At 43.3% G+C, this 13,658-nt stretch overlaps 1 protein-coding gene across 2 annotated transcripts in view; it reads left to right on the top strand.

Moving 5' to 3' along the window:
* The window catches only part of Papss1 (3'-phosphoadenosine 5'-phosphosulfate synthase 1), a 114,294-nt gene that overhangs the window by 55,493 nt on the left and 45,143 nt on the right, over nt 1-13,658 (top strand). For both annotated transcript variants that reach the window (XM_008846534.3, XM_017801481.2), the window contains exon 10: nt 5,607-5,875. In XM_008846534.3, coding sequence (XP_008844756.1) covers nt 5,607-5,875 — 269 coding nt within the window. The remainder of the gene's footprint in view (nt 1-5,606; nt 5,876-13,658) is intronic.

Here is a 13,658-nt window from a genome sequence, read left to right as displayed (position 1 = left end):
AGACAGGGTCTCCCTGTAGCCCCAGCTGCCCTGGAACTCACTATGTAGACCAGGCTGGCCTCGAACTCACAAAGATCTGCCTGCCTCTGCTTCCCAAGTGCTGGGATTAAAGGCATGCGCCACCATGCCTGGCCACAGCTACTATTTTTTAACATGGATGCTTTTTACCAAATGTTTCCTCTGACTAAATTGTAAGCTCCTGAAGCTTCACTATTACCTCAGGAAGCGCTTGTCTGAACTTGAGTTTTCATCTGTTCAGACTGGGTCCCCCCTGCCCCTGTCTGCTTTGCAGGCTGGTTGGGGGAAGGAGAGCTGTCAGTGCAGACTCTTGTGATGAGGTGATGGGCTGGCTAAGTGCTGGAAGGAAAGTAGGAGTGAGAGGAGATGGGTTTGCATGTGGAGCAGAAAGGAGTCAAGGACTGAGGAGGAGTGTGGTGCTGTGCTCTAAGGCCAGGGAGGAGGACTGGGGAAGGGGAAAAGGTGACAGGCGTTCAATGTCAGGTGCTGTCGCAACACTAAGGTCAGTGGAGAGCCGATCTGAGCTTAGGGCCAAGTTTTGCTCAGAAAACACATTTGCATGTCACTAATACAGAGGCCTTCTCAGTACTTAGGTCTCATTCTTAGGGTGTAGGGTATGGCTTATCAGATAAATTTGTCCTGGGGACACAGATTGAGTGGAGAAATCCAAAGGATTGGCTGAGTTCTCTTTGATGGGAAAATGTGGATGGCCGCTATCTCACCTTTTGGGTTCCTGTCTACTTGCTCTCTTTTTTCTTTCCTCAGTCTTGTATAGTTCTATTAGGCTTGTTTTCCATAAAATAATATGGAGTACTTCATTTTTCACCCACAGCCTTTATTTGGTACATAGTATCATTTCATTTAATGGCCCTTCAGAATTCTACGTGATACTTGGTATTGGCTTTTACATCCAGTTATTGTGTACCTTCCAGCTTGGAAAAAATGGATGATTTTATGCTCCTGGGATGTGTCCCTCTTCCCTGCCTCTACACTTTTCCTCTTGCACGTCTTGGTTGGAATTTTATTTTACTTCCACAGTCCCATTTTATTTGTCTTCCAGAGGTTAACAAACTGTAGCCTGAATGCTAAATCTGGCAGTAACTATACTAGTAGATAGCCAGGCTTTGGGGTTCAAGCATTGTCCCTGACTGCTTTTGCCCTGTAATGTATGTTTGAGTGGTTGCAGCAGAGCCCCATGACTTGGCAAAGCCCCAAATGCCTTCCTGGCTTTTTGGGGGTCAAATAATGCTCTCACCATATTATTATTAATCAAATCTCAAACCTTATGTCATCTCAACTAAAATTTTCAGTATGTGTCTCTTAAAGGTAAAGACTTTCAAAAAGCACAACCACAATACCACTATTTCACCTGTGTAATACCCATTAGTTGTAAAAAATATTGTCAAATAGTGTTCAAATTGCTAATATTTTCATAGAAAAACAAAGGAAAAAATGACTTTTAAAAACTACAATGGGGTGATGTCTCATCTCAGTTTTTAACTTTTTGTTTTAAAATAATTAAAAATTTACATAAATATTACAAGGCTAGTTCCTAGAGCTCCTGTATATTCTTTTCTTTCTTTTAAAAAAATTTATTTATTATTTTTATGTGTATGCGTGTGTTGCCTGCATGTAGGTAAGTGCACCTGTGTCGTGCAATGCCCACGGAGGTCAGAAGAGGCTGTCAGATCCCCTGGGACTGGAGTTACAGACAGTTGTTAGCTGCCATGTGGGTGCTGGGATTTGAACCTGGGTCTTCTGCAAGAACAGCCAGTGCTCTTAACTGCTGAGCCATCTCTCCAGCCCCTCCTGTATATTTCTTTAACCAAGATTCCACAATTATTTAAGAAAATTTTATAGCTTTTACATTCTCATTGTTTTTGAGAGTAAGTTTTAAGGCCCTCTTATCTTTGTGTTTCTTAAAAACAAGGACAGTCTTGTGCTCAACTGCATAGTGCTCCTCAGCTTAAAAGGTGCCTGTGCTGTTACATTCTTCCCCTTGAAGTCATGCAATTGCCCTAGTGGGGTTCTGTATTCTAGAGCCTTGTCTTACGTCCTATCCTGTCCAGCTCAGAATCCAGGACAGGTGTCTTTAGTCTGCTTCAGCTTGGAGCAGTCAGTGCTCATTTTACACCCTGGGCGGTTTGTAGAGTGCGCGTCCTCTCACGTAGCTCCTGCTCTTTGGGGGCTTGTCACCCATTTCTCCATCATCTTTGACTTCCACTTTCATTTTTTGTTTTTTTATGTTTTATTTATTATTTTTATTTTATGTGTATGAGTGTATTGTCTGCATGTATGTGAGTGTACCTGTGTTGTGCAATGCTGCGGAGGTCAGAAGAGGGCTTCTGATTCCCCTGGAACTGGAGTTAAGGACGGTTTGTAGCCATCATGTGGGTGCTGGGAATCGAACCTGGGTCTTCTGCAAGAGCAGTCAGTGCTCTTAACCACTGAGCCACTCTCCAGCCCCTAGTTTTGTGTTTTTGAGAAGGGGTCTCCCTGTAGCCCCAGCTGGCCTGGGACTCACTGTGTAGACCAGGCTGGCCTCTGTGTCACAGAGATCTGCCTGCTCTGCTTCCTGTGTGTTGGGATTAAAGGGGTGTGCCACCATGTCCAGCTCAAGTTACATTTTTGTTGAGTATTACAGGAAACAGGCTGCATTGTAACAGGTAGCTTACATTTTTGATCTATCCCTATTATAAGTGGAGTTAACGTCTTAAAAAAATTAGCCTTTATTGCTTTTTTCTATTATAAACTCAAAATTATTTTGTACTTAGTAACTCACAAGTATTTTCAGGTAGAGACTTTCAGAATTTGTAAATAATTGTAGTCAGACTTTTGCCTGCTTTTCAAAAAATATTTTATGTTTTTGTAAATTTTTGTGATTTTCATATAATATAATTTGATGATATTTAGATTCCCTCCCCTGTCTGTACCTCCTCTTATTTCCCTCCACCCACTTCAATCTACTTTATTTTATATACACACATTAAAGCCTATAGAGTCTAATTTGTGTCCCCAAATACCCTTTGGTGTGTGGATCAATCCACTGGCGCCTAACCTACCAAGAGACCTAACCTTAAAGAGACCGACTCTCCCCTTCCCAGCAGCCATCAGTTACCAGTAGTTCCTTAAGTTGGGTTGGGGTTTCTTATCTACTTACCCATGTCTATGCTGGGATTTTGTCTGATTTGAGCTTGTGTGGGACTTGTATATGCTGTCACCATTGCTGTGAGTACATATAGGTAACTGCCCAGTTATCTGTAAAACTCTGTTTCCTTGTGGTCATCCACCTCCTCTGGCTCTTACAGTCTTTCCTCCTCCTCTTCCACAATGATCCCTGAGCTTTGGGAGGCAGAGGTTTGATACAGGTGACCTGTTCAGGGATCAGCACCCTGTAGCCTCTTGTTCTCTGCACATTGGCCAGTTGTTGGTTTCTGTGTTCATCACCATCTGCTACATCTAAAGATGTAAAGAATACAGAAGAATGTGCGTATGTTACCTGCAAATACGATGCCATTTCAAATATTAGTACTTCATCTATTCCTTGAAAGGTTGGAATATCAGCATGTTAGGAAGTGAAATTGTTTCTTGATTTGGGGAGGGGAGTCCTGGAGTTCTTTTTAGTTGACACTGAGATATTGTGGGGTCTTTTATGTCCACATGTAAAACAAAATTTGAAACAAATTCCAAAGAATTGGAACAGTGATCAGATCTATATCCCTCCTCCAGATGAAAGCAGAACAATTTTAAGGGCTCATGTACTTTATAAATGCTTTCCTGTGTGTATTCTCATGGCACATCACCTGGATAAAAACCAGTCCTTTTCATGTTTGAAAGGTAACTTGAGAATACCTAGAAATAATGATAATGTTCTAAATACTGAATATTAAAGGATGTAGCAAAACAAGCCCCAAAAGTCCTGGTCGTATGTGCCACACTTTTCTGTGCTTTTGTCATGAGGATAGAGGGGTCAGAATTGAAAATAGATTATGTGCAATGCAATATCCACTATTGGACTCAAAGTATTAAAAGAGGGAGGCTGTTCCCCTCTGAATCAAGTGTGGATCAGCATGGTGGGATGATGTGCCAGGTGTTTGGAGACAAATGGAGACAGAGCTTCCACAGCAGGATTGTTTCTCTCTTTTCTGTAATTACACTGCATGGCTTCTTAACAGAAATCTCTTGGTAGAAAGCATGGAGGAGTGAAACCAGGACTGTAAGCAGATAATTTAATAAACCTTGTAGCTTTCATCATTTGAATAATAGTAATGGTCCTTATAAAAGTATCATTACTGCTGAATTACAATCCAAAGTGAGACCTCAGATGATAAAACACAATGGGATTCTTGTTAGAACAATCTGCATAAATGAGCCTATTTGGATAGCAAATAAAAACTTGAAACTACATACATGTCTTAACATCATGTCTCTTTTTAAAAAAAATTATTGGATTTTTGTGTATTTTATACAGAACATCTCAATCAATCTTAATCATCTTTTATACCCCTGTCCCCACTGGCACCCTCTCATAGGCCCCGCCACTGGAGTTAATACATTCTGTCATCGTGTTAAGGCCAATTGTGTCAAGTTAGTGTCTCCAGACGTTCCTCAGTGCAAGTCCATCTACTGAGGTCTAGTCAGCTTGTCTAGAGTCCCTCGCTTTAGGCTCTAGGCACATCAGCTCTTCCTCACCTAGCAGTAATCAGTTGCCAATATTTCTTCATCTAAGATTGGAGTCTGCTGTCCATTTCCCCAGTTTTATGCTGGGTTTTTTTCTGAGTTTGCATGGGTCTTGTGCATGCTGACTCCATTGCTGTAGGTTTAAAGGAGCAGGGTCCCAGGAGGTTGTAGGACTCTTATTTTCATATGGTCATGCACCTCCTCCCTGGCTCTTACAATCTTTCCTCTCCCGTCTTCCTCAATGGTCCCTGAGCCCTGGATGGGTGAAGTTTAATATAGGAATCCTGTTACTGGTCACACGTAGACCTTGCTTGTGAATTGCCGAGGCCTAAGTGACACATCTACAATGTAACCTCTACACCTAAGGTTCATGGTACCTAGAACAAAGGGTAAAGAAGACACTAATGAATATCTCAGTTCTCATTAATGAAGCTCCCTCAGGTGACAGAGGCCCAGGAACACAAAAGTTCACAAATGGCTAAAGCTTAGAGGTTGAGAGTCTGCAGAATGTTGGTGCTTAGACATGTCTCTTTATTTTAATAAAGAGGTATCTTAGGTCCTTTGGAAGAGCTGCATTAACCATGAATTTACATCTGTTGTAAACAAATGAATATTAGGACAAAGAAGGTTCTGACAGTATTCTCATTTCCCTTGTATGCAGATAGTAACTGTTCTGAGTCTGTGACTGTTATATTACGTATCCTAGGCAACAAGAACTACTTAATATCGAACAGCAGCAGTGCATGTCCTGCTGCCTTGGGGAAAACAGGCGAAGCAGTGCGTGGTTTTACCACTCCGATTCTGAGCATGCGTGTTTGCTTACTTCTGAGCATCTGTCTTTAAGAAGAATGGCTTGTCCTGTGTGAGGTAATGTTGGAAAATCCTAATGCTGGAAATTCTCTTTTCAGATGCTGTGTTTGCATTTCAGTTGCGCAACCCAGTGCACAATGGACATGCTCTGTTAATGCAGGACACCCACAAACAGCTTCTAGAGAGGGGCTATCGGCGCCCTGTCCTCCTCCTCCACCCCCTCGGTGGCTGGACAAAAGATGATGACGTCCCTTTGATGTGGCGTATGAAGCAGCATGCTGCAGTGCTGGAGGAGGGAATCTTGAATCCTGAAACGACAGTGGTGGCCATCTTCCCGTCTCCCATGATGTATGCTGGGCCAACTGAGGTAGGCTGCTTTGAAGATTGTCACTGCAGCAGTGCTGAAGCCATGCTTGCTGACACAGTAGCGTTCCCAACCGACCTGTTGACTTCTCCATGATGGCTGGTCTGTTTCAAACATTCAGTATGCCTGAGTATTCTCCTGCTGTTAGGAATGTCCTATAGCTGTTGTGTAGGGAAGGTTGGGAGAGGTTTCTTTCGTTCTTTTTGTAGTTCTTGGTCCCATCAGTGAAGAAGGAACAGTTTCCTGCAGAAGGAGGACTGGTGAGGCTGGGAAGGTGCAGCAGCACAAGGCTATTTTATAACCGCCAGCCAAGGTCCAGACAGTGCAGACACATTGATGTTCATTTAACGGACTTCTAGGCTAAAGGACAGATTTGGTGTGATTTGACTTTTTCTAAATTTTTCAAGTGGTAAAGGGATTTTGTGTGTGTGAGAGAGAGAGTGTTAGGTATGTATCAGCTAGCTCTCTTCACTGTAAAAATATCCAAGGTAATCAGCTTATCAACAGGAAAGGTTTGCTTAGCTCATTGTTTTGAGTGCTTTCCATACGTAATAACTTGGTCTCATTTTGGGGCCTGTGGTGAAATGCACATCATGGCAGAAATGAACAGCAGAACAAAGTATTTGCATTGTGACCTGAGAGTGACAGAAAGATGAAGGGGCAGGGATCCCACTGCCCCACCAGGACCGACTCCAGTGCCTGAAAAGTTCCTGCTAGTGTTACATCTTAAAGGTCCTGCCATCTCCCAGTAGTGCCAGACTAGACACTAAGCCTCTGATATATGGACCTTTGGGAGAACTTTCCAGATCCAAACCATTGCATTTTGCCCCTGGCCCTTAAGGTACATGTGCCTATCTGAATGTGAAGTGCATTCAGTATCTTAGACAAACACCCAGGAGACAGTCTTCGTTTTAAAAAGGCTTATTATTAATTATGGACGTGTGAGTATGAATGCCTGTGGCAGCCAGAGGCCTTGGATGCCTGGGGAGCAGAGGTACTGTGAACCCCTTGGGTGGGTGCTAGGAACGGAGCTGGGGTCCTGGGAAGAGCGGCAGGCTACTGAGCCATCCCTCCAGCCCCCAGGAGACATTCTTCGTCTGCTCTTTTGTGAAGGTTGGAGCATAATTGAGTCAGGAAGCAAAATCGCTTCTTGATATGAGGGAGGATTTTGGAATTCTGATTGTGGTCAAATGGAATGTTTGAGATCTTTTTATATCTGTACGTAAAGAAGATGAAAATTAGGTTTTAGCTTCAAGGCAGAGTAGAGTAGGCTTTCAAAAAATATTTGTTGAATGAATGAATGTGAAATCAGTGAGTGACCGCAAAAGACAATGGGTGGTAAGTTCCCAGCCAGCTTCTTGTGTTTTTAAGATAAAAATGGAATGCACATTATTACAGAATATTGCAGAATGTACTGTTTCGTCCTTGCCTTAGAGGAAGATGGATTCACTTAGACTCATCTGAGAGGCAAGTCCATTTCTTTTTCTTTTTTTTCTTTTTAGAAGCATTTCATTACAGCTTTAACATATTCAGTAACAATTTTAAAAGATCTAAGTTGGGGGCTGGAGAGATGGCTCAGTGGTTAAGAACACTGGTTGTTCTTGCAGAAGACCCAGGTTTGAATCCCAACTCCCACATGGTAGCTAATAACTGTCCATAACTCGAGTCCCACGGGATCTGGCATCCTCTTCTGACCTCTGTGGGCATTGCACGACATAGGTGCACTTACCTACATGCAGGCAATACACACATATACATAAAATAAAAGTAATAAGTAAAAAAAAAAAGAGCTAGGTCATCTAGTGAAACTCTGGGATATCTTCACCAAATCATTCTAAAGATAATCCAACATTTGACAATTTGGGATTAGCCTAAAAATTTTTACTGCAGTTTAGTTTATGGGGTTGATTCTCTGTTACCTACGTATGCAAGAAAAGCAGACAGACAAAGCAACAGACTGAAAACGAAATGCATTTGGCTCTCGTTCTGGGTCCATGGTAGCTAACGCATTGAAATGTCCATGTCAGGTGAACCCACACTCCCCCCCTTGTTGCAGCAAGGTGTGCACAGTCCGCCAGCAGTGGCCCTTTGTGTTTACCATCTGCCTTCACACTGGTTACATCTCTGTTGCTCTGATAAACACCATGACCAAAGCAGCTTTCAGAAGGAAGAGTTTGCTGGGCTACTGACTCTAGAAGGGTAAGAGTCCAGAGGAAGCATGGCGGCAGAGGCGACTGGAGCAGAAAGCTGAGCACTCACATCTTTAAGCCGGCACAGGGAGCAGAGAGATAAACTGGAAATGGATAAGACCCACCCCAGTGATAGGTTTCCTCTATCAAGGCCGTACCTCCTAAACCTCTCAGAACAACTGGGGACGGGGTTCTGAAACATGGAGCCTGTGGGGGACATTCTCCTTCAAGCCATCACAGTCTCTGTGACTTTTGTCTGGTTCTTACATCCCCTAGCCGGTGCTGGTGACATCAGCGTCCTCATTTTAAGGAAGTCATTTGTTCTGAGCTTCTCCTGAATTGTAAGGTGTCTAGTGTGGGACTGGCCCAAATGAGGCTAGGCCAAGAATGGGTGTGTGAGAATGTCCTCATCAAGTGCCAGGCAGCAGAGTGAAGGGTGCCGTTCTCCAGTGGGGCCATGTCAAGTCCTTTTTTAGATTCTTGTGCTCTGTCTGAAAGTGGAGTTGTTGTGAAGTTTTATTGACTGAGTTAACTGAAAATGGTTTTTTAAAAAGTGAGAATGGATGGCTGGGCGTGGTGGTGCATGGTGCACACCTTTAATCCCAGCACTTGGGAGGCAGAGGTAGGCAGATTTTTGTGAGAGCGAGGCCAGTCTGGTCTACATAGCAGGTGCCAGGCCAGCTGGGCCTACAGGGAAACCCTGTCTCAAAAAGATGAAAAAAAAAATGGAGTAGCCAACACACTAGTAAAAGGAAGGTGCTTTCTTGAGTTGGAAAGGGTTTTCGAGGCAGGGTCTCAGGTAGCCCAGGTTGGCCTCAAACAATAACTAGCTGAGACTGGCCTAGAGCTCCTTTTCATCCTGCCTTTACCTCTGGACTGCTGGGATTACAGGCCTCCTGTAGCATCCCCAGCTTTAGAGTGGAAAGATTTTTATATCTTAACTGTAGTCAGGTGCACTTTTAAAGGAAAATTCAGAAGTGAAGGTAGGGGCTGGAGAGATGTCTCAGAGGGTAGAGCACTTGCTGTGTGAGCATGAAGGCCTGAGTTTGGATCCCAGTACCTCCGCTTAAAAAAAAGGCTGGGACTAGGCTATATGTGTTAATAACCCAGGAGCAGTGGAGGATGGGGATAAAAGGATTTGCTTGCTGACTGCCAGGCTGGCTCTAGATTCAGTAAGAAACCTTGTCACAGAGGTCTCAGGCCTGGGCTGGTTTACCTCCAGCTGCTTTGTAACCTGTTAGTATGTTTTAGATTTCTCTGTCTTATGTTTTTGTGCACATGAGTGGTTTAAAGGATGTACAGCTAGGATAAAGTATTCTTTAAGTTTATAGTCCATTCTGGACAATTAATGTGCTTATTTTAACTTTATATTGAATTGAAAAAGGACACATTTCATAGCTGTACAGTTAGCTGATTTTTTTTTTTCCATGTGAGCATCCTATACAGCCAGAGCCCAGATTTTATTTATTTTTTTTCATCTTTTTGAGACAGGGTCTCCCTAGAGCCCCAGCTGACCTGGAACTCACTGTGTAGACCAGGCTGGCCTCGAACTCACAGAGATCCTCCTGCCTCTGTCTCCCAAGTGCTGGGATTAAAGGCGTGCGCCACCACACCAGGATTTTTTTTTTAAAGAAGGCTTATGGCAGCACTCAGAAGTTTTTCCTGCTCTCTCCACATCAGACCTGTCCTTACTGACCATAGTCGTCACTGTTCTTACTTCCAGTGCTACAGACCCAGGTCCATTGTGTTGAAGGTTGTGTGCTCTGGGTAGCAGATTAAGAGCAAGGCTGGAATTCAGGAGAGTCATGAGAGAGCCCTTGAGGTCGACATTTGGGAAGGGAGGAGAAGGAAGGGAGCAGGACAGGACACTGGGAGAAGGTGAGCTGCAGGCTTTACAAATATCTACTAGCTCGGTCCTTAGAGACATCCCAACAGGGTAACTATTAGTCATTTGTAGATGAGGACACCCACGTAGAAATGTGGAAGCTCACGTAGCCAGTGGAGATGGAATCTGAACTAAGTGTACCCTGAGGGGTTGTGGGAGGTCCTTCAGAGATGCCCTCGGTTGCATGGACACAGGCTCTATAGCCATGTTGACCAGGCTGTCGGTTGCTGAGGAAGGTGCCACCTTTGGACACTGCTGCTCTTTACAGCTGGGTGTGCTTCTGAAGAGGGCTCACAGCTGGGTGCCTCCTGGTAACACTTTCCTGAAGGGACCTGGACCCTGCCACAGCATCAGGTCAGCCCTCTGTAATACTTCTCTAACTGTAGTCTGACACATATTCTCTCATGATGCCTGGCTTCTTCACTTTACATTGTGCTTGGGAAGCACACCGACGCTGTTTGTAGGCAGAGGTAGACGGCTCATTCTGAATTCTGTGCAGTGTTCTCTTACAAGCTTCACTCAGTACCAGGGAGGGACATTTGGGGCGTGTCCAGGTTTTTGCTATGGATCTTGTGCTGGTGTGAATTTCAGTGTATGTGTTTTTGTGAAGATGTCATCGGTTATAGTTGAGTAGACCGACTGGGTCATAGGGCCTGTTCAGTTAAACGTTTCCAGTGGTTTCTAGTAGATGTGCCATTTTAGACTCTGCACAGCAGATGTGCATCCTCACTAATTCTTGATGGTCCTCTGGCCCTGACTCTTTAGCCACATGCTCTGGGGCACTTCTCTTATCTCTGTCTCACACATCTTCTCATCAGTTTCACTGAAGAGGGGTTAGAGATTTATTGTAAATGAGTGTGGTTGCAGGTAATGATTAAGAAATAGAGCACACTGGTGGCTGGAGAAATGACTCAGAGGTTAAGAGTGCTGGCTGCTTGTGCTGAAGACTGTCTAATTGCAGTTCTAGGGAATCCGACGCCCTCTTTTTGCCTCTTTGGGCATTGCATGACACAGGTGCATTTATATATACACAGGCAAGACACTCATACAGATAAATACAAATAAAATTTAAAAAAGAGAACACATTGGGGCTAAAGAGATGACTCAGTGGTTAAGAGCACTGATTGTTCTTACAGAAGACCTGGGTTTGAATCCCAGTACCCACTTGATGACTAACAACTGTCCATAATTCCAGTTCCAGGGGATCTGATGCCCTCTTCTGACCTCTGTGAGCATTGCGTGACACCGGTGCACTTACATACATGCAGGCTCATACATACAAAGTACACTCATACACATAGAGTAATAAAAAATATAGAATACAGTAGCCAGTTTTTATTGAGTTCTCACAGTATTTGCCAGACAATAGTCTAAGTGATTTATTTATCTTAACTGACTTAGTCCTTATAACAGCACTAAGAGGACTGGTACTGTTGTTACAGTGTACAGGTGAGGAAATCACAGGAAGGTTAAATAACCTGCTCAGCATCAAGCACAAGTGGTAGAGATGAAATTGTACTGAACTAATCTGTCTCTAGAGCCATGCATTACTTCAGTTTCTAATATTGTTTAATGTGTTATATATACATATATATATATGTATGTAACTATATATGTATGTGTGTATATAACTATATATATATGATACTATGTAGCCATATATTTTTAAAAAGCGGACTGGAAGTCCGTCATGGGGTTCTAAGATGGTGAGCAATACGGCTCTGCTGACATTGGGGACGCGGGGTCTCCTCTGGAGTAGCTGCCATACCTGTTAATCACGTCCAGAGTGGCATTCGTGCATTCTCCATGCTCGCTGTATTCTTGCTCTTTGCATCTTAGAATGCCCTCCTCATGTTGTTATCATCAGCCTGTGTTTGTTAGCGTATTGTGAGGAGTGAATAGGAGAGCTTCAATTGCTCCCCTCACTTTCCCGCTCATCCTACGTTATGATGGTTAATTTTATTGACTCTCTTGAAAATCAGTTATTTTGCTCTAAGTTCTCAGCATCCCTACCCTGAACCCACACAAAGGAGCTGTATCTCATAGTTGCTTAATAAATTTGTGTAAAATCCTGGAGATTTGAATATGGCAACGAGCCTGGGATGGTCTCCTCTCCTAGGCTTCATGTCAGAAGTATCCTTGGCCTGATCTGGAATGTCCTTGGTGTCCACCCATATAAGGGAAATGAAAATAACTATTTTTGAGTGCCTGTGTATGATCATATACTGAATTGATGCTTTGCATGCATTAAGTAATCTGATCACACAGCTCTTGGAGACATGGATTTTGTTACCATTTTACTAGTGAGGCTGAGGAAACTCAGAGACTAAATAACTTAACTGTGGTATGTCAAAGAAAGACAGAAAGAGATGAGTTGTAGCTAAGGTAATACAGTCAGATTTTATTCAGGCACTGTTACAATAATTGTAAAATAACACCAAGCTTAGAACCGAGCTCAATTCTGAGTACAGCTAGGTGAAGTGTGGATATATAGCCAAGGAGCAGAGTGGGGGTCAGTAGACAGAAGAGTGTAAGGAAAACACAGGCGGGGAGGAAGAGAGGAAGGAGGGAAGGAGGGAGGAGTGAAGGAGAGGAGGGAGGAGTGGCCTGAGTGAGGCTAAGCAGACCTAGCAGGCCAGGATGGACAGATGTCCCTTTGGGATGAGTAGAGGACGAAGAGTTTGCGCAGACATGGTGTATGATTGATCAGAGTGGGATATTCTCAATAAATAGCTATTTATTGTGACAAAAAGGAGTTCAGGCTCACATGGCTGGAAACTGAGGGCCTGGGCTAGCAAGCTCAAGGGAACCTGACTAGACTTAGGTCCAGTATTGAAGCCACCTAGACCAGAATGAGTCTGAAATTTGGGACCATCTGACTCCACAGCCTGTCTTGACGGGGTGGCCTGGGCCTAGGGCTGTTAACCCTCTCCTTGACAGTGGTTGTGAGGGCGAAGAGGTGAGGTGCTGTGGTGAATACTCAATGCTGTATTCTAGGAAGAGTATAAAGACATCTTGGAGATCTGTCTACTGTTAGAATTCTGCCTAGAGTAAATTGTGAGCTAAGAGGTATGGTTTCTGTGAGGAAACTCCTGGTTTGGTTCACAAGCAAGAGGCAGTTTTTTAATTAATTAATTAATTAATCAATTAATTAATTTTTATGTGTAGGAGTATTTTGCTTGCATATATGTTAGTGACCCTTGTGTATGTAGACCCACAAAGGCCAGAAGGCATCAGATTCCCTGGAACTGGAGTTACAGATGGTTGTGAGCCACCAGGTGGGTGCTGGGAACTGAACATCGGTCCTCTGCAAGAGCAGCCAGTGCTCTTAACCATGAAGCCATCTCTCTAGCCCTCAAGAGGCAGTTGTTAACTTTTGAACTTTTAGGGACTAAATTTTAGAAAGTCTAGCAGTAATCTTGATATTTTAAGTAACTGAATGTTTTAAAGTTTGTGAGATGGTCAGATTTAAGCTATTACATTGAATGGTTTATGAAAAACTATCCATTCACTTCCTTCCCTTCCTCCATCCCCCCTCCCCTTTCTCCTTATTATTAAATGCTTTTGATTTGAGAATTTCGTACAGTGTATTTTGATCATATTCAGACTCCCTGGCCTACCTTACTACCCCACTTCATGTACTCTATTATTATTTGTCTTTTTTTCCTTTCTCCTCTTCTTTTTTTATGGCCTATTATTTCTTTTTTTTAAA

This window comes from Nannospalax galili, unplaced genomic scaffold (assembly GCF_000622305.1).
Source record: "Nannospalax galili isolate Female #2095 unplaced genomic scaffold, S.galili_v1.0 scaffold2423, whole genome shotgun sequence".
NCBI classification, from domain to species: domain Eukaryota; kingdom Metazoa; phylum Chordata; class Mammalia; order Rodentia; family Spalacidae; genus Nannospalax; species Nannospalax galili.
This window is presented reverse-complemented; position numbering and strand designations above follow the sequence as displayed.